Source organism: Struthio camelus, chromosome 35 (genome assembly GCF_040807025.1).
Source record: "Struthio camelus isolate bStrCam1 chromosome 35, bStrCam1.hap1, whole genome shotgun sequence".
Taxonomy (NCBI): domain Eukaryota; kingdom Metazoa; phylum Chordata; class Aves; order Struthioniformes; family Struthionidae; genus Struthio; species Struthio camelus.
In genome coordinates this window covers 741,160-764,368 of record NC_090976.1, presented here as the reverse complement: position 1 = coordinate 764,368, position 23,209 = coordinate 741,160, and the positions used below count along the sequence as shown (strand labels likewise).

General features: G+C 69.2%; 3 protein-coding genes across 6 annotated transcripts; 1 reads left to right on the top strand and 2 right to left on the bottom strand.

Moving 5' to 3' along the window:
* Positions 1 to 193: 193 nt before the first annotated feature.
* BANF1 (barrier to autointegration nuclear assembly factor 1) lies at positions 194 to 5,629 on the bottom strand. Its single transcript, XM_068923796.1, has 3 exons — positions 5,346 to 5,629; positions 3,357 to 3,493; positions 194 to 1,539 (listed from the first exon to the last, which is right to left on the bottom strand). The coding sequence occupies exons 2-3, from the start codon at positions 3,480 to 3,482 to the stop codon at positions 1,393 to 1,395; spliced, it is 273 nt and encodes a 90-aa protein (XP_068779897.1). The 5' UTR covers positions 3,483 to 3,493; positions 5,346 to 5,629; the 3' UTR covers positions 194 to 1,392.
* On the top strand, positions 5,570 to 11,374 carry EIF1AD (eukaryotic translation initiation factor 1A domain containing). 4 transcript variants are annotated; one of them, XM_068923793.1, is made up of 6 exons: positions 5,570 to 5,709; positions 5,833 to 5,928; positions 8,315 to 8,423; positions 8,887 to 8,995; positions 10,173 to 10,217; positions 11,066 to 11,374. In XM_068923793.1, the coding sequence occupies exons 2-6, from the start codon at positions 5,842 to 5,844 to the stop codon at positions 11,280 to 11,282; spliced, it is 567 nt and encodes a 188-aa protein (XP_068779894.1). In that variant the 5' UTR covers positions 5,570 to 5,709; positions 5,833 to 5,841; the 3' UTR covers positions 11,283 to 11,374. The 4 variants fall into 4 exon arrangements, with proteins under 4 accessions (XP_068779894.1, XP_068779893.1, XP_068779895.1 ...); XM_068923792.1 differs by having other exon boundaries at positions 5,578 to 5,716; XM_068923794.1 differs by lacking the exon at positions 5,570 to 5,709 and having other exon boundaries at positions 5,723 to 5,928; positions 11,066 to 11,143; positions 11,177 to 11,374.
* A 50-nt stretch (positions 11,375 to 11,424) lies between these two features.
* Positions 11,425 to 22,691, bottom strand: SART1 (spliceosome associated factor 1, recruiter of U4/U6.U5 tri-snRNP). Its single transcript, XM_068923598.1, has 20 exons — positions 22,289 to 22,691; positions 21,500 to 21,554; positions 20,376 to 20,431; positions 20,153 to 20,279; positions 19,955 to 20,060; positions 19,738 to 19,815; positions 19,563 to 19,662; positions 18,190 to 18,329; positions 16,637 to 16,822; positions 15,937 to 16,058; positions 15,638 to 15,795; positions 15,389 to 15,516; positions 14,805 to 14,969; positions 14,002 to 14,112; positions 13,607 to 13,694; positions 13,387 to 13,477; positions 13,170 to 13,305; positions 12,989 to 13,078; positions 12,245 to 12,366; positions 11,425 to 11,565 (listed from the first exon to the last, which is right to left on the bottom strand). The coding sequence occupies exons 1-20, from the start codon at positions 22,689 to 22,691 to the stop codon at positions 11,547 to 11,549; spliced, it is 2,481 nt and encodes an 826-aa protein (XP_068779699.1). The 3' UTR covers positions 11,425 to 11,546.
* Positions 22,692 to 23,209: the final 518 nt, after the last annotated feature.

Below are 23,209 nucleotides of genomic sequence, written 5' to 3'. Positions count from 1 at the left end.
CCCTAAGTGCCTCGGGGGGGGGGAGGGGTGACTAAACCCCCGGGGGGGAGGGGAGAACTCCCCTAAATGCCCTTTTCACCCCCTAAATACCCCCTCGGGACCCCCAATGTGACCACAGGGTCCCTCCACCCCCCTAAAACCCCCCGGGGGGGCCCTAAACGCCCCCCCCCAAACACAACACAGAGCCAACCCAACACAGCCAAATTTTTATTCATAAATCTTAAAAAAAATCCTTTTACAAACAAATTCGGGGGCCCCCTACCCCCCCCAAATCGAGGAGGGGGGGCAACAGGCAGAAACCACCCCGGGGAGGGGCTGGGGTCCCCCGTTGGCGTTTTAGGGTCCCCGGGGGGGGGTTGGGGGAGCCCCAGGAGGATTTTGGGGATCCCAGGGGGGTTTCCAGGATCCCCCCTCCCTCCGAGAGGGATCCTGAAGCCCCCAGGAGGCATTGGGGGACCCCCTTGGGGTTATCGGGGGGGTCCCCGAGTGGGTTTTGGGGACCCCCGGGGGGATTCAGGGGCATCCAGGAGGATTTGGGGGCTCCCCAGGTGGTCGGAGGGAGCCTGACCACCCCGGAAATGCGGTTGCTGGGGGCTCCCAGGGGATGTTGGGGGACCCGGGGTGGCTTTTGGGGACCCCCAGGGGGATTTGGGGGATCCTGTCCGCCCCAGAGAGGGATGGCGAGACCCTGGAGCGGCTTTTGGGGGTTCTGCAGGAACCTGGGAGGGTTTTGGGGACCCCCAGGTGGATCTTGGGGATCCCCAGGAGGCTTTTGGGGGCCCCCAGAGTGCTTTTACAGTCCCCAAGAGCCTTTGGAGTCCCCAAAAAAACGTTGGGGCTCCTCAAGAACATTTTGAGGCACCCTGTCTGCCCCAGAGAGGAATGGCGAGACCCCGCAGCGGCTTTTGGGGAGGTCTGTGGATGTCTGGGAAGGTTTTGGGGACCCCAGGTGCAACTTGGGGACCCCTAGGAGACTTTTGGGGTGCTCAAAAGGCTTTTGGGGTCCCCAAGAACATTTTGGGGCTCCCCAAGAACATTTTGAGGCACCCCGTCTGCCCCGGAGAGGGATGGTGAGTCCCCAGAGCGGCTTTCGAGGGGGTCTGTGGGTGCCTGGAAGGGTTTGGGGACCCCCAGGTGGATCTTGGGGACCCCCAGGAGGCTTTTGGGGTCCCCAGGAGACTTTTGGGGACCCCAAGAGACTTCTGGGGTCCCCAATAACGTTTTGGGGCATCCCGTCTGCTCCGGAGAGGGACAGCGAGACTCCCAGAGTGGCTTTCGGGGAGATCTGCGGGCACCTGGGAGGAGGTTCGGGGGCCCCGGGGGGGAGGTTTGGGGGGGAGCCCCGGGGTGGGGGGGGCAGCAGGGGGGAGGTTTCGGGGGGCTTGGGGGGGCTCAGAGGAAGGCGTCGCACCACTCGCGCAGGCAGCCCGAGCAGTCGCGCGACTGCTTGGCGTTGGCGCCGCACGTGTCCTTGAGCCACTCGCGGAAAAGCTCCTCGTCCTTCTTGAGCACCAGGAACTGGCCCAGCACCACGTAGGCCTGGCGGGGGGGGGACAGGCGTCACGGGCGGGGGGCACCCTGCCTCTTGGGGACACCCTGGGGACACCCCCTGGGGACACCCCGGCGTGCTAGGGACACCTTGACACCCCTTGGGGACACCCCGACACCCCCTGGGGACACCCCGACACCTCCTGGGGACACCCCGACATGCTAGGGACACTTTGACACCCCCTGGGGACACCCCGACACCCCCTGGGGACACCCCGGCATGCTAGGGACACCTTGACACCCCCTGGGGACACCCTGACACCCCCTGGGGACACCCTGGGGACACCCTGACACCCCTGGGGACACCCCGACACCCCCTGGGGACACCCCGGCATGCTAGGGACACTTAAACACCCCCTGGGGACACCCCGACACCCCCTGGGGACACCCCGGCATGCTAGGGACACTTCGACACCCCCTGGGGACACCCTGGGGACACCCCGGCACGCTAGGAACACTTTGACACCCCCTGGGGACACCCCAACACGCTAGGGACACCCCGACACCCCCTGGGGACACCGCCTGGGGACACCCTGACATGCTAGGGACACCTCAACACCCCCTGGGGACACCCTGACACGCTAGGGACACCCCGACACCCCCTGGGAACACCCCGACGCCCCCCCCAGGGACACCCTGACACCCCAAAGACATCTTGGGGACACCCTGACAGCCCCCAGGGACACCCTGGGGACCCTCTGACGCTCAGGACACCCCTCCGCGCCTCGCGCGTCCCCAATAGCAGCCAACGTCCCCCACTGGTGTCCCCAACCTCACCCCCCCCCACGTCTCTGCAATGTCCCCGATGTCCTCGCAGTGGCCCCGAGGGTGACCCCAGGGTGGCCCTGCGGTGTCCCCACCTCTGCGTCCCCACAGTGGCCCCAAGGGCGTCCCCGTGGTGTCCCCAGGGTGGCCCCGCGGTGTCCCCACCTTGTTGAAGTCCTTCTCCTCCAACTTCTTGCCCAGCACGTCCCCGATGCCGGCCAGCGTCCCCAGCGGTGTCCCCAACCCCACAGCCGCCCCCCACGGTCCCCGTGGTGTCCCCAGGGTGTCCCCGCGGTGTCCCCAGGGTGTCCCCACCTTGTCGAAGCCCTTCTCCTCCAGCTTCTTGCCCAGCACGTCCCCGATGCCGGCCAGCGTCCCCAGCGGTGTCCCCAACCCCACAGCCACCCCCCACGGTCCCCGTGGTGTCCCCAGGGTGTCCCCGCGGTGTCCCCACCTTGTCGAAGCCCTTCTCCTCCAGCTTCTTGCCCAGCACGTCCCCGATGCCGGCCAGCGTCCCCAGCGGTGTCCCCAACCCCACAGCCGCCCCCCACGGTCCCCGTGGTGTCCCCAGGGTGTCCCCGCGGTGTCCCCAGGGCGTCCCCGCGGTGTCCCCACCTTGTCGAAGCCCTTCTCCTCCAGCTTCTTGCCCAGCACGTCCCCGATGCCGGCCAGCGTCCCCAGCGGTGTCCCCAACCCCACAGCCACCCCCCACGGTCCCCGTGGTGTCCCCAGGGTGTCCCCGCGGTGTCCCCACCTTGTCGAAGCCCTTCTCCTCCAGCTTCTTGCCCAGCACGTCCCCGATGCCGGCCAGCGTCCCCAGCGGTGTCCCCAACCCCACAGCCGCCCCCCACGGTCCCCGTGGTGTCCCCAGGGTGTCCCCGCGGTGTCCCCACCTTGTCGAAGCCCTTCTCCTCCAGCTTCTTGCCCAGCACGTCCCCGATGCCGGCCAGCGTCCCCAGCGGTGTCCCCAACCCCACAGCCACCCCCCACGGTCCCCGTGGTGTCCCCAGGGTGTCCCCGCGGTGTCCCCAGGGTGTCCCCACCTTGTCGAAGCCCTTCTCCTCCAGCTTCTTGCCCAGCACGTCCCCGATGCCGGCCAGCGTCCCCACCGGCTTCTCGCCCATGGGCTCCGCCACGAAGTCCCGGTGCTTCTGCGACGTCGAGGACATCTCGGCTCGCCCTGCCGGCGGGGGGGGGGACACAGACGGTGCCACCGCGTTGGGGACGGGGGGGGGGGGATGGGACGGCCCCCAGGAGCGACGGGGACAGACCGCGGGGGGGGGGGGGTGACGCGGGGACGCGGATGGTGACAGGGACCGGGCAGCTCGGGGGGGGGGGGGGGGACAATGTGGGGACAGCGGCAGCCCCGGGGGGGGGGACAAAGGTGCCCCCGGGGCTGGAGGAGGCAGCGTTGTCCCCTCTCCCCCCCCCCCACCCCGTGCAGGGGCCCAGGCGATCCTGACCCTCCCCCCCCCCAGCAGGGGCCCAGGCGATCCCGCCCCTCCCCCGGCTATAAATACCCCAGCGCAGCTGCAGCAGGGGCCCCGGGGGGGGGGCACAAACAGCCCCCCCCGAGACTCCCTGGGAGCCCCCCGAAACCCATGGGACCCCCCCAAGAGCCCCCTCAAGCCCCAGAGACCCCCCAAAGACCCCCAGAGCCCCCCCGGACCCATAGACACCCCAAAAACTGCCCTACAACCCCTCCAGCCCCACAGACCGCCCCCAAGAAGTCCCCCACAGCCCCATAGGCTTCCGCAATCACCATAGACCCCCACAGACCCCCCCAAAGACCCCCGAGAACCCCCTCCAGCCTCATAGACCCCCCCAAGAACCCCCCAGAGCCCCCTCAACCCCATAGATCCCCCTAAGGACCCCCCAGAGCCCCTTCCAGCCCCATTGACCCCCTAAAGACACCCCAGAGCCCCCTCAGCCCCACAGACCCCCCTAAGCACCGCCCAGAGCCTCCTCTAGCCCCATTGACCCCCCCCAAAAGACCACTCAGAGATTCCTCAGCCCCATAGACCCCCTCAAGGACCCTCCAGAGCCCCCTATAGCCCCACACCCCCCCAAGGACCCTCCAGAGCCCCCTACAGCCCCCCAGACCTCCCTAGGCACCCCCCAGAGCCCCCCAAAGCCCCATAGACCCCCCTAAGGACCCTCCAGAGCCCCCTCCAGCCCCATAGACCCCCCTAAGCACCCCCAGAGCCCCCTCAACCCCATAGAACCCCCCTAAGCACCCCCAGAGCCCCCTCAACCCCATAGACCCCCCCAAGAATCCCCCAGAGCCCCCTCAACCCCATAGAACCCCCCTAAGCACCCCCCAGGTCCCCCTCCAGCCCCATAGATCCCCCTAAGGACCCTCCAGAGCCCCCTCCAGCCCCATAGACCCCCCTAAGCACCCCCAGAGCCCCCTCAGCCCCATAGAACCCCCTAAGCACCCCCCAGGTCCCCCTCCAGCCCCATAGATCCCCCTAAGGACCCTCCAGAGCCCCCTCCAGCCCCATAGACCCCCCTAAGCACCCCCAGAGCCCCCTCAACCCCATAGAACCCCCTAAGCACCCCCCAGGTCCCCCTCCAGCCCCATAGATCCCCCTAAGGACCCTCCAGAGCCTCCTCCAGCCCCATAGACCCTCCCTAAGCACCCCCCAGAACCCCCCAAAGCCCCATAGACCCCCTAAGAACACCCCAGAGCCCCCTCAACCCCCATAGACCACCCCAAGGACCTCCCAGAGCTCTCTCAGCCCCATAGATCCCCCCAAGGACCCCTCAGAGCTCCCTCAGCCCCATTAGACCCCCCTAAGGACCCCCCAGAGCCCCCTACAGCCCCATAGACCCCCCCTAAGGACCCCCAGAGCCCCCTCAACCCCATAGACCCCCCCCAAAGACCCCCTAAGCTCCCTCAGCCCCATAGACCCCTCCAAGGACCCTCCAGAGCCCCCTACAGCCCCAGAGCCCTCCCCAGCTCCCCACACGCACCTCCCAAGCCCTAAAGACCCCCCCCAGGGAGCCTCCGGACCCCCCCCCGCCCTCACCGGCGCCGCCCGCCGCTGTCAACCGCCGCTCCCGCCCAACTGGCCGCTGCGCGCGCCTGCGCGCTGCCGTCACTTCCGGCCACGCCGGAAGTGCACCCGCCGCCGGCGACCGCTCTAGGCGCGCCCGGAAGCGACCATAGAGAGGCGGCGGCTGCCTAGCAACGCGGTCGCCGCGGGCGCTCTAGGGCGACGGCGCCGCGACTCTGTGGTGCGCGGCGCCGCTCTAGCCCGCGGGAGGTTCCCGCGGCGAGACGCAGCGGCCTGTCAGAAACCACCATAGAGAGGAGGACCGGGGGGGAGGAGCCGGTGTCTCCGGAAGTGACGCCAGAGGGCGGTGCACCCGGAAGTGGCGGACTCCCATGCGGTGAGAGGTGGGAAGCGGCGGGGCGCGGCGGGAGGGGGGCAGCCCGGACGCCTGGGCCCCCCCGCCGCTACTGGGGCGGGGGAGGGGGACAGAGGAGGGACCCAGGCGTCCCGGCGGGCCCAGGCGTCCGGCATGTCGCAGGCCACCAAGCGGAAGCACGTGGCGCGGGAGGTGCTGGACGAGCGGGTGGTGCCGTCGCCGCGACAGCGCATCGTGCGGGTGAGCGGGGGGGGGGGGGACCCGGGGGGACCCGGGGGGGTGGGGACACGGGGAGGGACACGGGGATCCGGGGGGACCCGGGGGGACATAGGGGGACCCGGGGGGTGAGGACACGGGGGGGGACACGGGGACCCGGGGGGACCCGGGGGGACATAGGGAGACCCGGGGGGGTGAGGACACGGGGGGGGACACGGGGACCCGGGGGGACATAGGGGGACCCGGGGGGTGAGGACACGGGGGGACCCAGGGCGACATAGGGGGACCTGGGGGGACACAGGGGGATGAGGACACGGGGGGGGACACGGTGGGACATAGGGGGACCCGGGGGGACCCGGGGGGACACGGGGGGGGTGAGGACATGGGGGGACACGGGGGGGGGGTGAGGACATGGGGGGACACCAGGGGACCCGGGGGGGTGGGGACACCGGAGGGACACGAGGGGACCTGGGGGGGACACGGTGGGACATAGGGGGACACGGGGGGGGACGGGGGGACCCGGGGGGTGAGGACACCAGGGGACCTGGGGGGACAGGGCGGGACATGGGGGGGGGTGAGGACATGGGGACGGACAAGGCGGGACGGGGGGGGACACGGCAGGATATGGGAGGATGAGGACACGAAGGGACACGGGAGGGGACACGGGGGGACCTGGGGCCACGGCAGGACACGGGGTGAGGACATGGGGGGACCCGGGGGGGGGGGACACGAGGGGACCCAGGGACATGGGGACACGGGGAGGATGGGGACACCTGGGGGGACCTGGGGTGGGGACACCCGGGGGGGGCCAGGGGGACCTGGGGGTGTTGGGGACACAGAGGAGCACACAAGGGGACATGGCAGGACACAGGGACACGGTGGGGGGACCCGGGGGGACATGGGGGGACACGGCATGGGGGACACGCAGGAGAACACAAGGGGACACAGGGACACGGGGGGGTGGGGACACGCAGCGGGGACACACGGGAGATGGGGAGACGGGGGGGGGTCTTGAGAGGGGACATGAGGGGACCTGGGGGGGGGAATGGGGGCACCTGGGGGGGGGGACACGAGGGGACCCGGGGATATTAGGGGACTTGGGGACACAAGAGGACCCAGGGATGTGGTAGAGCAACAAAAAGGACATGGGGACACTTGGGGGGGGGCACCTGGGGGCAGGGACACCGTGGGTGGGGGTTGGGGGGGGGACACAGGGACCCAGGAGAGTCAGGGGGACCCAGGGGGGACATGGGGGGGCACAGAGAGACATGGGGACAGGGACACCTTGGGCGGGGGGACACAGGGACCCAGGAGAGTCAGGGGGACCCAGGGGGGACGTGGGGGGGCACCCCAGGGACACCTGGGGGGGGGACACAGGGACCCAGGAGAGTCAGGGGGACCCAGGGGGGACATGGGGGGGCACAGAGAGACATGGGGACAGGGACACCTTGGGCGGGGGGACACAGGGACCCAGGAGAGTCAGGGGGACCCAGGGGGGACGTGGGGGGGCACCCCAGGGACACCTGGGGGGGGGGACACAGGGACCCAGGAGAGTCAGGGGGGACCCAGGGGGGACATGGGGGGCACGGAGAGACATGGGGACAGGGACACCTTGGGGGGGGGGACACAGGGACCCAGGAGAGTCAGGGGGGACCCAGGGGGGACATGGGGGGGCACAGAGAGACATGGGGACAGGGACACCTTGGGGGGGGGGGGGACACAGGGACCCAGGAGAGTCAGGGGGACCCGGGGGGGGCATGGGGGGCACGGAGAGACATGGGGACAAGGACACCTTGGGGGGGGGACACAGGGACCCAGGAGAGTCAGGGGGACCCAGAGGGAACATGGGGGGGGCACCCCAGGGACACCTGGGGGGGGGGGACACAGGGACCCAGGAGAGTCAGGGGGGACCCGGGGGGGACATGGGGGGCACGGAGAGACATGGGGACAGGGACACCTGGGGGGGGGGACACAGGGACCCAGGAGAGTCAGGGGGACCCGGGGGGGGCACAGAGAGACATGGGGACAAGGACACCTTGGGGGGGGACACAGGGACCCAGGAGAGTCAGGGGGACCCAGAGGGAACATGGGGGGGGCACCCCAGGGACACCTGGGGGGGGGACACAGGGACCCAGGAGAGTCAGGGGGGACCCGGGGGGGACATGGGGGGCACGGAGAGACATGGGGACAGGGACACCTGGGGGGGGGAACCCAGGGACCCAGGAGGGACGGGGACACCCAGGGGGGACATGGGGACACAGGGACATTTGGTGGTGGTGGGGAAAGACCACCTGGGGACACCCAGGGACATGGAGGAGGGGGCACAGGAGGGACAAGGGGCCACCCAGGGGACACGGAGGGGGTCTGGGGGACGCTGCGGTCCCCGACGTGTCCCCCCCCCCCTCCCCAGGTGCTGGGGACGCCGGGGAACAACCTGCACGAGGTGGAGACGGCCGAGGGCGCCCGCTTCCTCGTCAGCATGCCGCCCAAGTTCCGCCGCCACATCTGGATCAAGAGAGGTCCCCAACGCGTCCCCGACGCGTCCCCAACGCGTCCCCTCGCAGCCACCCGGCCCCCTACGCGCTCCCCGGCCCGGTCCCTTCGCGCCCGCGCAGCTCAACGCGGCCCTTCGCGCCCGCGCGCCTCCGCCGCTGCGTCCCCGCCGTGTCACCTCCCGCCCCGGGTGGCCCCGGCGTGTCCCCAAGGTGTCCCCTCCTGGCTCCGTCACCCGCCGCGGGTCACCTTGCGCTCCTCTGTCTCCAACGCGTCCCCAACGTATCTGCTCCTGCCGTGCCCCCCCCCGATACGTCCCCGACGCGTCCCCAGTGTGTCACCTCCTGGCTTTGTCACCGCGGCGCGTCCCCAAGGGATGCTGTCCTGGTCACGCCACCCCAGCGTGGTCCCGACGTGTCCCCCCAACGCCTCCCCTCGCGGCCCCGGCGTGTCCCCAACGTGTCCCCTCTTGCCCCCCCCCCCCCGCAGGTGACTTCCTGCTGGTGGACCCCATCGAGGAGGGCGAGAAGGTGAAGGCCGAGATGCGCCTCGTCCTCTTCCGCGACCACGTCCGCTTCCTGCAGCGCCAGGGGCTCTGGTACCTGCCCCCCCCCCCGGGACCCCCAACCCCCCTGGGGACCCCCCAAAACTTCTCAGTCACCCCCTAACCCCCCCCAGGACCCCCAACCCCCCTGGGGACCCCCCAAAACTTCTCAGTCACCCCCTAACCCCCCCCGGGACTTCTAAAATCCCTTGGGAATCTCCCAGACCTGCTAGGACCCCCCCAAGCCCTGCCCAGGACCCCCCAAACCTTCCTTAGGGATCCCCAAAACCTCTCAGGGACCCCTCCCCACACCCCCCCCCTCCAGGACCCCCAAAATCCCTTGGGAACCCCTCAAACCCCCTGGGACCCCCCAAGCCCTGCCCAGGACCCCCCAAACCTTCCTTAGGGATCCCCAAAACCTCTCAGGGTCCCCTCCCCAACACCCCCCCCCTCCAGGACCCCCAAAATCCCTTGGGAACCCCTCAAGCCCCTGGGACCCCCCCAAGCCCTGCCCAGGACCCCCCAAACCTTCCTTAGGCATCCCCAAAACCTCTCAGGGTCCCCTCCCCAACACCCCCCCCAGGACCCCCAAAATCCCTTGGGAACCCCTCAAACCCCCTGGGACCCCCCAACCCCTGCCCAGGACCCCCCAAACCCCTGGGACCCCCCAAGCCCTGCCCAGGACCCCCCAAACCTTCCTTAGGCATCCCCAAAACCTCTCAGGGTCCCCTCCCCAACACCCCCCCCAGGACCCCCAAAATCCCTTGGGAACCCCTCAAACCCCCTGGAACCCCCCAACCCCTGCCCAGGACCCCCCAAACCCCTGGGACCCCCCAAGCCCTGCCCAGGACCCCCCAAACCTTCCTTAGGCATCCCCAAAACCTCTCAGGGTCCCCTCCCCAACACCTCCTCCTCCAGGACCCCCAAAATCCCTTGGGAACCCCTCAAGCCCCTGGGACCCCCCAAGCCCTGCCCAGGACCCCCCAAACCTTCCTTAGGGATCCCCAAAACCTCTCAGGGACCCCTCCCCAACACCCCCCCCTCCAGGACCCCCAAATTCCCTTGGGAACCCCCCCAACCCTGCTCAGGGGGAACCCCCGAAATCAGCCTGGGGAGGCCCAGAATCCTCCTGGGGACCCCGAGAACCTCCAAAGTCACCCCAGAAGCCCCCCCAGGACACCCCAACCCCCCTCGGGACCCCCCTAATCCCTTTGTCTCCCCCCCCCCCCAGGCCTGAGGCCTTCACCCCCCGGGACGAACAGAGCCCCCAGCCAGGGTGAGTGGGGTATTAATGGGGGGGGGGGGGTATTAATGGGGTATTAATGGGGGGGGATTAATGGGGTATTACCCCGGGGTAACGTTAACGGGGGCAGTAACAGCGTGGCGCTAACGGGGGTAATAACGCGGCGCTGACGTGGGGTAACGTGAAGCGGGTGTTAACGGGGGCAACAACGGGGCATTAACACACGGCAACACCAGTGGGGGCGTTAACGGGGTACTAACACGGGAGTAACAACGGGTGTTAATACCCCCCCTTCGCGCTAGCCTGCGTTAACACCCTGCTGACACTGTTAGCGTTACTCTGCGTTAATACCCCGTCGCTACCGCCGTAACCACCCCGTCAACGCCGCCCTCCGTTAACACAGGCGGTAACGGGGTGGTTACAGGGGAGTAACGACGGGGTAGTAACAGGGTAACGTCACTGCAGCATGAACAGAGTATTAGTGTGAGTATTAACGGGGGGGGGGTGTTGGACCCCCACACGGGCGATAACAGCCGGGGGGGGTATTAGCATAGTAACAGGCGTTGGGAGTGTTAACATGCATGTCAACACGCGTGTTGGGCATTAACACGTGTCAGGGTGAACACGCTGGGGGGGGTGTGAAGGCGTTTTGGGGTACGAACACGTGTCAGACATGTAACAACCAGCACGTGTGTCGGTATGAACATGTATTGGGAGCACTAACACGGAATGGAACACGTGAACAGGGCAAAGAAGGATGAACACGCGTGTTGAGACAGCGTTCACGTGGGAGCGTTAACGCGTGTCGGGGTATTAACGCGCAAAGGGAACTACGAACACGCTAACACACGCGTGGGGCTGCTATCCGTGTGGCCGGGCAGGGACCCCGCGGGCGAGGACAGCGCCGGGGAGCTGTTTGTCAACACGAACCGCGCGGGCGCCGGGGACGAGGACACGGATGACACGGACGAGGAGGACACGGATGACACGGACGACACGGACGAGGAGGACACGGACGACACGGACACGGTGGCCGACAGCGAGGACAAACACGTGGACACAGGGGACGGCGGCGCCCAGGACACGCGGTGCCCGTGACGCTCCCCGCCCCCAGGACTGTGCGCACACGCGGTGCCGGGGACACGCCACACCACGGACACGCGACACCCCCCAATAAAGGACTGTCCGCACACGCGGTGCCGTGGTCACGCGGCGCCTGCGCGTCCCCCCAGGGCGCAGGCGTGCTCGGCGCCGGCTCTTTATTGCCCCCGCGGTGGCCGGCGCTGGGTACAGAGCGGGGACACGCGTGTGGACACGTGAACACGCGTGTGGACACACGAACACGCGTGTGGTCTCCCCCGTTCACTTGGTGATGGTGTTCCTGCGGGGGGGGGAGGGGGAAGAGGGGGGTCAGGCACCCCAGGGTGCTCCCAGTTCCTGCCCACTGCAGATCCCAGTGCTCCCAGTCCCTCCCAGTGCCCCTAGTGTCACCCCCAGTTCCCCTCCCAGTGCTCCCTCGTCCCTCCCGGCACCCGTCCCAGTGTTGCTCCCAGTTCCTCCTCCCCGCTCCCAGTACCCCCAGTCCCACTCCCCCTCCCAGCACCCCTCCTTGCACTCCCAGTGTGGCCCCGTTCCCCCTCCCAGCGCCCCCAATGCCCCCAGTGTCTCTTTGTTCCCCCTCCCAGTGTTCCCAGTGTGGTCCCACTCCCCCTCCCAGCGCTCCCAGTGCCCCCGGTGTCTCCCCGTTCCCCCTCCCAGTGTTCCCAGCACCCCCAGCATCTCCCCGTTCCCCCTCCGAGCGCCCCCGGTGTCTCCCCGTTCCCCCTCCCAGTGTTCCCAGCGCCCCCAGCATCTCCCCGTTCCCCCTCCCAGTGCCCCCAGCATCTCCCCGTTCCCCCTCCCAGCGTTCCCAGCACTCCCAGTGTCTCCCCGTTCCCCCTCCCAGCGTTCCCAGCGCCCCCGGTGTCTGCCTGTTCCCCCTCCCAGCGCTCCCAGTGCCCCCAGCGCGGCCCCGCTCCCCCTCCCAGCGCTCCCAGCGCCCCCCGCAGCGCGGCGCTCACGCGTTCATGCTCTTGCCGCTGCCGCTGAGGACGATGTAGGGCGTCTTCTGGGCCTTCTGCTTCTCCTGCAGCAGCGCCACCGTGCCCAGCGGCGTGTCGCTCGAGCTCATCTTCTTCAGCAGCTGCGGTGGGGGGCGTCACCCGGGGGCAGGGGGTGCCCCCCAAACCGGGGAGACCCCCCCCCCCAAAAAAAAAACAGGGATGGAAATCCCCAAAAAACGGAACGGAAAGCCCAAAACGAGAGCAGGAAGCGCTAAAATAGCGGCAGCAGCTCCGAAACAGGGATGGAAATGGCTAAATAGGGCGAGCAGCCCCAAAACAAGGCTTGGGACCCCCCAAAGGTCTGGGGGGGGGGCCTGGGGGGACCCGAAAGGGATACAGGACCCCAAAGAGGACCAGGAGAGCCCCCCAAAACATCTCAGGGGATCCCAAATGGGTCCAGGGAACCCCCAAAGAGGACCAGAACCCTCAAATGGGTCCAGTCTGGACCCCAAAGGGGTTCGGGACCCCCAAAGGGGACCTGGTGGGACCCCAAAGGTTCCCCAACCCCCAAATGGGACCAGAGGAACCTCAAAAGGGTCCAAGACCCCCCAAATAAGTCCAGTCTGGACCCCAAAAAGATCTGGAACCTCCAAAGGGGCCCATGGGGGACCCCAAAGATTCAAGAGTGACCTTGGAGGGGCTCAGGACCCCCAAACGGGACCTGAGGGCCCCCCCCTCCCCGGCCCCAAAGCGGCCACTCACCGCCTCCTCATCCAGCTTCTTCATCCTCCGCTCCGTCTTCATCTTCCCCGAGCCTTTGCCGTGGAAGCGGTGCGAGAGCTGGCGGAAGGCCTGAGGGTGTGTGGGGGGGGGATAGGGGTGTCAGCGGGGGGCCGCGTGTCCCCTCCCACGTGCCCACCGCGTCCCCGCTGCGTCCCCGCACCTCCTTGGGCGTCAGCTTGCGGCCGGTCTCGTCCACGTACTCGATCTTGACGTCGGGCCGGTAGCCCTCCTTCTCCTTGAAGTCCTGGGTGAAGCCGCGGTACTCCTCCCGCCGGCTGTACTTGTCGTCGATGGCCCTGCGGGGGGACGCGGGGACAGCGTCACGCGGGGCTGGGGACGTCGGGGGGGGGGACGGGGGACGCGGGGACGACACTCACATCTTATCCTCGATGCAGTAGACGGCCGAGGGCAGCGACTTGTTGGGGGCCTTCACCCGAGCCACCTTCTGCACCGTGGTCTCCAGCAGCCCTGGGCGAAGCGGGGACAAGGAGGAGGGTGAGGGGGGGCCCCAAAACACCAAGGGGGACAAGAGGGACCCCGAGACACCTCGGGGAGGGGCCCCAAACAGCCGCAGGGGACCCAGGCGTCCGGGCGCACCTTTGTTCTGGCAGAGCAGCAGGGCGGCGGCCAGGCCCCGGTTGACGATGGGCTCCTCGTCCAGGATGGTGGTGGAGGAGGCTGAGAACTGGGGGGGGGGGGAAAGGGGGTTCAGAGAGGGTCCCCGGTGGGGACGGGGACAGATTTGGGGGTGTCCAGAGCCCCCGGGCACCCGTGGCTGCGGGGTGCCCGGTTTTGGGGTACTCGTGTCCTGCTGGGGCCGCTCCTCAGGCAGGTTGATGGTGCTCCAGCCCACGTTCTCCTCCCCGGAGGGCTCGGGGTGGGGCGGTTTCGGGGTGCTGCAGTTTCAGGGTGGGCGGTTTGGGGGGTGCTGCAGGTTTGGGGGGGTGCTGCCGCGGTTTGGGGGGGGGGTTAGGGTGGTTTGGGGTACTCACGTCCTGCTGCTGCCGCTCCTCGGCCAGGTTGACGGTGCTCCAGCCCACGTTCTCCTCCCCGTCCGAGTCGGGGGCGCCGGCTGGCGAGCGCCGCTCCTCTCGCTCGAAGTCCTGCGCGCGCGCGGGGACACGGGAGGACACGCGGGGACGTGCAGGGACACGCGGGGACACGGGAGGACACGTGGGGACATGCAGGGACACGGGAAGACAGACAAGGACACGGGAGGACACACAGGAACACGGGAGGACAGACAAGGACACATGGGGACATGGAGATGCAGAGGACACGGGAAGACACGGAACGACCCATGGGGAACAAGCGTGACACGTGGAAGGACCCACGGGGAACACACGTGACACGGGGGATGCAGAGGGGACACGAGGGGACACCCCCAGCCCTCCCCAAAGTGCCCCCCGGACCCCTGTCTGCCCCCTAAACTACCCCAGAAGCCCCCTCAGCCCCCAAATTGCCCCTTCACGCTGCCAAGACCCCCCAAACTGCCCCCCCAGCCCCCAAATTGGCCCCCCAAAACCACTCCTCAGCTCTTCTGCCCCCCCGATCCCAAACTACCCCCCCAGACCCTCAAAATGACCCCCCAGTCCCTAGACCCCCCCCCCAACTGCCCCCAAGACCCCCCAACCTGCCTCACACGCATCATGAGCTGCTCCTGCTCATCACGGTGGCCGGCCAGTCCCCCAAAACTGCCCAAATCACCCCAAAACTGCCCCCCAACTGCCCTCTGACCCAACCACCCCCCCCCAGCCCCCCCAACTGCCCCCCTAGCCCCCCCCCCCCAACGCACCATGAGCTCCTCCTGCTCTTCGCGGTTGCCGGCCAGCCCGTAGGTGGGGATCTCGCCCAGGGTGCGGCAGAACTCGGAGGTGGCGTTGAAGACGATGGCGCCGGCCCGGGCGTCCGCCCCGGCCCCCCCCGGGGCCCCCCGCCGCCGCTGCACCAGCTCCAGCACCTGCGGGGAGCGGCGGTGGGGCCCGGACGCCTGGGCCCCCGCTGCAAACCCCCCCCCCACCCCGTACGGCCTCCCGCGGCCCCTGGGGAGGGGTTAACGGGGCCCGGATGCCTGGGCCCCTCTCACACAAGGGGTGTCACAGCTGGGTGCCCCCCAGAGCGGGTGGCAAACGCCCGGACGCCTGGGCCCCCTCGCTCGGGGGACATCGCAGGCAGGTTCCCCCTCCCCACCACCCGCTGGGGGGCTGCGCCCGGACGCCTGGGCCCGCTCACCTGCTCGTCGTTGACTCCCTCCCACCCCACGGGTGCTTGCGTGGGGGTGCCCGGATGCCTGGGCCCCCTCTCCCAGCCCCCGGACGCCAGAGCCCCCCCAACCCCAGCTCCCGGGGGGGCTGCGCCCGGACGCCTGGGCCCACTCACCTGCTCGCCGCCGGCCTCGCGCAGCTGCTGCAGCTGCCGCAGGCGCCGGCTCTTCTCCAGCTGCTTCTGCAGCTCCTGCTCGGCCTCGTCCTCCTCCAGCGCCGCCGGCGAGCTGGGGGGGGCCTCGTCTGCGGGGGGAGGGGGGGCATCAGGGGCCCAGGCGTCCGGGCCCACCCTGTCCCCCAGCCTGGGGACCCAGGCGTCCGGGCGGATCAAGGAGGGAGGGGGCCCAGGCGTCCGGCTGCTCACCCTCGCTGCTGATGTCCATGCTCTCGACGCGGGTGTCGTCGGAGGGGGCGGGGGGGGCGGGCGCCGGGCCCTGCCCTTCCTCCCCCCCCGCCTCGCCCGCCCCCTCCTCGCCCTCCTCCTCTTCCTCCTCCGGCCCCCGCCGGCCCCGGCCCCGCGACCTGCGAGCGGAGGGAGGGGGGGGAAACACGCGTTACCCCAGCACCCGCTTCTGCCCCCCCCCCCCCCCAACGGAGCCCCACCCCCACCCCAGGGCTTCTTGCCCCCTCTGCCCGGACGCCTGGGCCCCGCCGGCCGCCCACCTGGAGCCGAAGTCGCCCCGCGTGTCCCCGGGCGCCAGCGGCAGCAGGTCGTCGGCCCGAAGCGGCTTCTCCTTGCGCCGCAGCCGCCGCACCCGGCGCCGCGTCTTCCGGAAGGCCACGTTCTGCGCGCAGACGTCACCCGCGACGCCCCGGGCCTCGCGCCAACCCCCCCCGGCCACTCGCGACCCCCCCCGGGGCTCACCCCCCCCCCGTCACCCACGACCCCCCGGGGCTCGCGCCAACACCCCCCCAGTCACCCACAACCCCCCGAGCCTCACGCCAACCCCCCCCTCAGTCACCCACAACCCCCCGGGGCTGGCACCCACCCCCCCCCCCGGCCACTCGCGACCCCCCGGGCCTCGCGCCAACCCCCCCCCGGCCACTCGCGACCCCCCGGGGCTGGCGCCCACCCCCCCCATCACCCACGACCCCCCGGGGCTCGCGCCAACCCCCCCCCAGTCACCCACGACCCCCCGGGCCTCGCGCTAACCCCCCCCCCAGTTACCCACAGCCCCCTAGGGCTCATGCCAACGCCCCCAGTCACCCATAATCCCCTGGGGCTTCTGCTGACCCCTCCGTTACCCACAACCCCCTGGGGCTCACGCCCACCCCCCTCGTTACCCACGACCCCCCCGGGGCTCACGCCCACCCCTCGACCTCCCCCACTCCCCGAAAACAGCCCGAAAGGCCCCGAACCCACCTGCTCCTGGGGCGTGAGGTACTCGGGGGCCAGGCGGGGAGGGGGCAGCGCCAGGCTCTGGGGGGCCGCCGCGGGCCGCGACCCCCCCGGGGGGGGCGGGGGGGCTGCCGGCCCCCCCCCCGGGGCCAGGCGGAAGGAGGGGAGGCGGGCGGCCCCCAGCGCCTCGGCGTACTGCGGCAGCATCTCCTGCGACAGGCCGCGACGGGCGTCACCGCGCGGGCACCCCGCCGCCCTCCCCAGCGGCCGGTTGGGTTGGGGACCCCAGGGACACGGCGGGGGGGGGGACGTCATGACCCCATGGACATGGGGGGGACACAGGTGACACGTGGGGGGGACACGACAGGACCCCAAAGACACGCGGGCACCCCGCCGCCCTCCCCAGCGGCCGGTTGGGTTGGGGACCCCAGGGACACGGGGGGGGGGACACGTCATGACCCCGTGGACATGGGGGGGACACAGGTGACACGTGGGGGGGACACGACCCCAAAGACACGCGGGCACCCCGCCGCCCTCCCCAGCGGCCGGTTGGGTTGGGGACCCCAGGGACACGGCGGGGGGGGGACGTCATGACCCCGTGGACGTGGGGGGGACACAGGTGACACGTGGGGGGGACACGACAGGACCCCAAAGACACGCGGGCACCCCGCCGCCCTCCCCAGCGGCCGGTTGGGTTGGGGACCCCAGGGACACGGCTGGGGGGGACGTCAGGACCCCATGGACATGGGGGGGACACAGGTGACATGCGGGGGGGACACGACAGGACCCCAAAGACACGCGGGCACCCCGCCGCCCTCCCCAGCGGCCGGTTGGGTTGGGGACCCCAGGGACACGGCTGGGGGGGACGTCAGGACCCCATGGACATGGGGGGGACACAGGTGACATGCGGGGGGGACACGACAGGACCCCAAAGACACGCGGGCACCCCGCCAGCCTCCCCAGGGGCGGTTTGAGGACCCCAGGGACACAGGGGAACACGAAGGTGACGGGCAGGGACACGTCCGGACCCTGGGGACACGTGAGGACCCCATCACCCTCCTGAGATGTGGTTTGGGGACCCCAGGGACACAAAGGTGACAGGCAGGGACACATCGGGACCCCGAGGACACATGGGGACCACATCCCCTCCCAAAGGGCTGTTTGGGGACCCCAGGGACACAGAGGTGACGTGCAGGGACCTCAAGGCCACGGGGGGGGGGGACAGAGAGGGGCCACACTGAGACCCCGAGGGGCCACACGGGGTCCCGATAACGCACAAGGAGCACGTCACCCTGCCAAGGACACGGGGGGGACACAAGAGGGGACACAGGGCCACGGCAGGGACACACAGGGACCAAGCCGCCCTCCCAGAGACACGCAAAGGGACCCCGAGAACATGGCGAGGACACACGGCGACCCTGAAGACCCGCCAGGCCCCCGTCACCCTCCCCAGGACACACGACGGGAACCAGGGGGACACCGAGGACGCGCCGGGAGGAGGCGGGGGGACAGGCAGGAGCCGTGCCGGGACGCCGAGGAACGCGCCAGGACGGCGTCACCCTCCCGGGGACACTCACGGCGGGGGCGCCGTCGGGACCGGGCTCCTCGCAGGGGTCGTAGCCGGGCTTGCGGCGCCGCAGCTCCAGGCCGCGCCGGGCCCTCTCGGCCTCGGCCAACGCCGCGTTCACCAGCACGTCCTCCGCCTCCTCCAGCACCCCTGCGGCGCCGGGGCACGTGGGGACCCCGCCGGGGCGCGGGGACGGGGCCGCGAGACCGCCGGGGCGCGGGGACGGGGCGCGGGAGACACAGGGACACAGCTGGGAGCCCGCTGGGACACGGGGACCCTGCCGGGGCGCGGGGACGGGGCGCGGGAGACACAGGGACACAACCGGGAGCCCCTTGGGACACGGGGACCCTGCCAGGGTACGGGGACGCAGCGCGGGGGACACAGGGACATAGCTGGGAGCCCGCTGGGACACAGGGACCACGCCGAGGGACACAGCCGGGAGCCCCTTGGGACACGGGGACCCTGCCAGGGTACGGGGACGCAGCGCGGGGGACACAAGGACACAGCTGGGAGCCCACTGGGACACGGGGACCACGCCGGGGGACACAGCCGGGAGCCCCTTGGGACACGGGGACCCTGCTAGGGTACGGGGACGCAGCGCGGGGGACACAGGGACACAACCGGGAGCCCGCCTGGATGCGGGGACCACGCCAGGGTATGGGGACGCAGCGTGGGGGACACAGGGACATAGCTGGGAGCCCGCTGGGACACAGGGACCACGCCGGGGGACACAGCCGGGAGCCCCTTGGGACACGGGGACCCTGCCAGGGTACGGGGACGCAGCGCGGGGGACACAGCTGGGAGCCCACTGGGATGCAGGGACCCCACCAGGGTACGGGGACAGGGTGGGGGGGGACACGGAGACGACTGACAGAGGGGATGCAACAGGACCCCAAAGACACACAGGGACTGTGTCATTCTCCCCAGGAGCGGTTTGGGGACCCCAGGGTCACAGGGGAACACAGAGATGACGGGCAGGGACACGTCAGGACCCTGGGGACACGTGAGGACCCCATCAGGGACAGGGCAAGGGAGACACGGGGACACAGCCGGGAGCCTGCCCGGATGCGGGGACCCTGCCAGGGCACGGGGACGCTGCCAGGGCACGGGGACACAGCGCAGGGGATACGGGGACACAGCAGGGAGCCCACCGGGGCATGGGGACATGGCGGGGGACACGAGGACGTGGCAGGGAGCCCACCGGGGCATGGGGACGCGTCACATCAGGAGCCACCACCCGGGCATAAGAACACAGGGCTGGGGACAACCAACCCCCTTGTGCCACCACGTCCCCTCCCGGGGCTGCCACAGCCCCGCGTTGTCCCCCCCCCGGGGCGTCACGGCCTCGTGTCATGCCCCCACCGTGTCCCCTCTGCGCCTTACCTTTGTCCTTGAGGGTGAGGACGACGGTCTCGCCCTCGCGGAAAGCCTCGATGTCGTGCTCCACCGTGAGGCCCTGCAGGTCCCGCGAGCTGTACAGGTCCTGGGGAGGGGGACACGGGGGCTCAGGGGTGTCCCCAAGGGGGTCCTGACGTCCCCAAGGGGGTCCCGAGCTCACCCGCTTCCTTCTCATGAACTCTTCCTCCACCAACGTGCTGACACCAAACTCTTGATCCATCTCCTCCAGCAGCTTGGCCTGAAACGGCGCCGTTTCGCCCCGAATTAACCCCATGGTGGGGGCAGGGAGGGTTATTCACCCACCCGGATGCCTGGGTCCCCTCCCGGCACAGGGGCAGGGCACCCCCGGACGCCTGGGTCCCCTTCCCAGAGCTCACCCTCTTCTCCGCCAGCTCCTTCTCCTGCTGCAGCTTGCGGCTCCGCTCGATCCAGGCGGCCGCGTCGTCCAGCCACGGGTCGTCTTCGCCCAGCGTCTTCACTTTCCTTGTTCCGGGGGAAAAAAAGGGGTTCTTGGGGCCGCCCCCACCCGTGTGGGTGCTGCCGGGGCAGAGGCAGGTTGGTGGGGGGAGGCTCACCCCAGTTTTTGGTTGAGGAGCCGCTTCTCCTTGGCGGCCGCCAGCTTCTCGCGGATCTCCTCCCGCTGCCGCTGCACCAGCGGGTTGATGACGTCGGCCGCCACCGGGTCCTCCTTGGTGCCGGCTTCTGGGGGGAAAAACGGGGAAAAAGGGGGCGTTGGGGGGGGGCCAAGAACACAGGGAACCCCTCCAAAGTGGGGCGAGGGGGGCACTTTCTCCTCACCTTTTTTCACAGCGGACACCTCCAGCGGCTTCAGCCCCAGCTTGGCGCGGAGTTTGCTGGAAACGGGGAAAAACAAAGGGGTGAGAAAAGGGGGCAAATATGGGGGTAAATTGAGGCCTGGGGGGCAAATATGGGGACGGGGGTGGTGGAAATGAATGTGTGGGAGCAAACAGGGGTGGGGGGCACCCTGGGGTGGGGGCAGCGCAGGCATTAGAAAAAAATTAATAAATATCATGGTAAGCAAACGCATTTGAAGTGATTTAAGGAAAATTAAAAAGCATTCAGCAGTAATTGCAGAGTATTAACGATATTTGGGGTAACGGGGGAATGCTGGGGTGATACTGGGGGTAACTGGGCAGCGCAGAGCAGTGCTGGCAGTAACTGGGAACATTTTGGGGCCTTATGGGGACTTTTCACAGAACATTCAAGGTTTCTGCAAACATTTGAGGAACTTCACCAAACCTTGGAAAACATCGAATGAATATCAGAGCAAAACAGTGCGGTTTTGGGGTTACGAGCACAGTTTTAAACGGCATTGGGGGAGCACTGCAGAGCATCAGAAAAGTACTGGGGCAACTGAGGAGTAAGCGGGGGGATTTGGGGGTATATCAGGGTAATAACAGCCACTAGAACTTAAACAAGTAACTACTGAGTATTAAAAGTAGCCAAAAAAAGAACTATACGCTAGAAATACTTAGAACTGCACCAGAACAACAGTGGTGAAAATCTGGGCAGCACCAAGAACTTATCAGGAGAACTGGGGGGTTGTTTGGGGTATCGGAGAGCGACCAGGAGTAACGGGGGCAACGCGAGGGGTTACAGGAGGTAATTGGGGTGTCGGGAGTTTGCCAGAGTAACGAGAGTGTAAGAAAAAGTATCAGAAAAGCGTCGGTATAACTACGAGTCGGCTACGATAAATGACAGATATCAGAACAGCACCGGCGGACCCAAGAGTTGCAGGAAATAATCTGAGAGTATTAGAGAAAAACTAGCGTAACCGGGCATTACAAGAAATAATCGGGTGGTATCAGAGCAATATTGGGGCAACTAAGAGTTACAAAAAGTAACTGGGGGCATCAGAGGGGTATTGGGGGTATCGGGGGCCCCGCGGGGCTCTGGCTCACTTGGTCTCCTCGACGCTGAGCGACGACTCGCCCGCGGCGGCCTTAGAGGCGGTGGCTGGCGGGGGCAAGGGGGGTCGTTAGCTAACGAGGGGGATCAGTACCCCGTAACCCCCCCTCCCCAAGCCCCACAACCACCCCAAGGCTCCATAACCGTCCTCAGAGCCCCACAACCACCCCCGAGAACCTCCCGAAGCCCCATCACCACCCCCAAGGACCCCCAGATCTCTACAAAGCCCTATAATGACCCCCCCAAGGACCCCTCCCAGCACCCCCTGAAGACCCCCCAGCACCCCCAAGGACCCTCAAGGCCCCCAATCACCCTCAGAGACGCCTAGATCTCCCCAAAGCCCCATAGCTTCCCCCAAGGACCTCCCCCAGTACTCCTCAAAGCCCCCTAACCACTCCCAAAGACCCCCTAATTACCCCCACCCAGGCCCCATAACCACCCCCAGAGGCCCCCAGACCCCTCCAAGCCCCCTAACCTCCCCTAAAGGTCCCCACAGACCCCCCCCATCCCAAACCCTCAACCACCCCTAGCCACCCCCAAACACCCCCCAAGCACCTCAACCGCCCCCAAACGCCCTCCCCAGCCCCCCAGCCGCCCCCAAACGCCCTCCCCCAAACACCCTCCCCAGACGCCCCCCAAGCCCCCTAGCCGCCCCCAGACGCCCCCCCAAGCCCCCTAGCCGCCCCCAGACGCCCCCCCAAGCCCCCTAGCCGCCCCCAGACGCCCCCCCAAGCCCCCTAGCCGCCCCCAGACGCCCCCCGGGGACCCCCCGGCCCTCTCACCGGGCTCGTCCCGCTCCTCCCGCCGCTCCCTCTTGCCCCGTCGCCCCGCGTCGGGCTCGGCTCCGCCTCGGCCATGGCTGCTGCCACCGCCGCCGCGCCCGGACTCCTCGGTGCCGCCGCGTCGCGACGAGCCGCTGCCGCCGCTGCCGCCGCCGCCGCGCTCGCCCCGGGAGCGGCTGCGCTTGCCGCGCCGCTCGCCGCCGCGGTGCCGGTGCTTGCGGTGCTCGCGGGGCCGCCCCGCCGCGCTGCTGCTGCCGCCGCTACCGCCGCCGCTTCCCCCCGCCGCCGCCACTGCTGCTGCCGCCGCTGCTGCTGCTGCTGCCGGGGCCGCCGCCGCCGCCGGGGCCTCCTCGGTGCCGGCCTCGGCCCCGCCGCGCTCGCGGTGCTTCTTGGAGGAGCCCATGGCCGCGCCGCTCCCGCCGGCGGCCGCTTCCGGGGTCGCCGCGCCGCTTCCGGCGGAAGCCGCGGTGTCTTCCCCGCCCCCTCAAGGCGTCACTTCCTCTGGTGGGCGGGGCCGCGCCGCGTTGCCGTGGGGACGCAGCGGAAGTTGGGGGGGGAGAAGGGGGCAGAGTCCGGTGCCCCCCCACCCCCAGGGACCCAGGCGTCCGGGCAGGAACCGGCAGGACACGTGGAGGCGGGGGTGGGGGGCGGTGTCACCAAAATGGCGACCTCCAGGGCGTCACCAAAATGGCGGCCTCCTGAGGGGGCCACCAAAATGGCGGCTCCGTGTGTGTGCGGAAAACACCACAATGGCGTCTCCGTGGGGGGCGGCGGGGGCCCCAGAAACGGCCTCCGGGGAGGGGAAGGGGGGACCCCAAAATGGTCTCCAAGTTGGGGGCCCCCCCAAATGGTGGCCAAGGTGGGGGGGGTGTCCCCAAAATGGCTGCTGCAAAGGCAAGCCAAGATGGCGGCCCCCTGGGG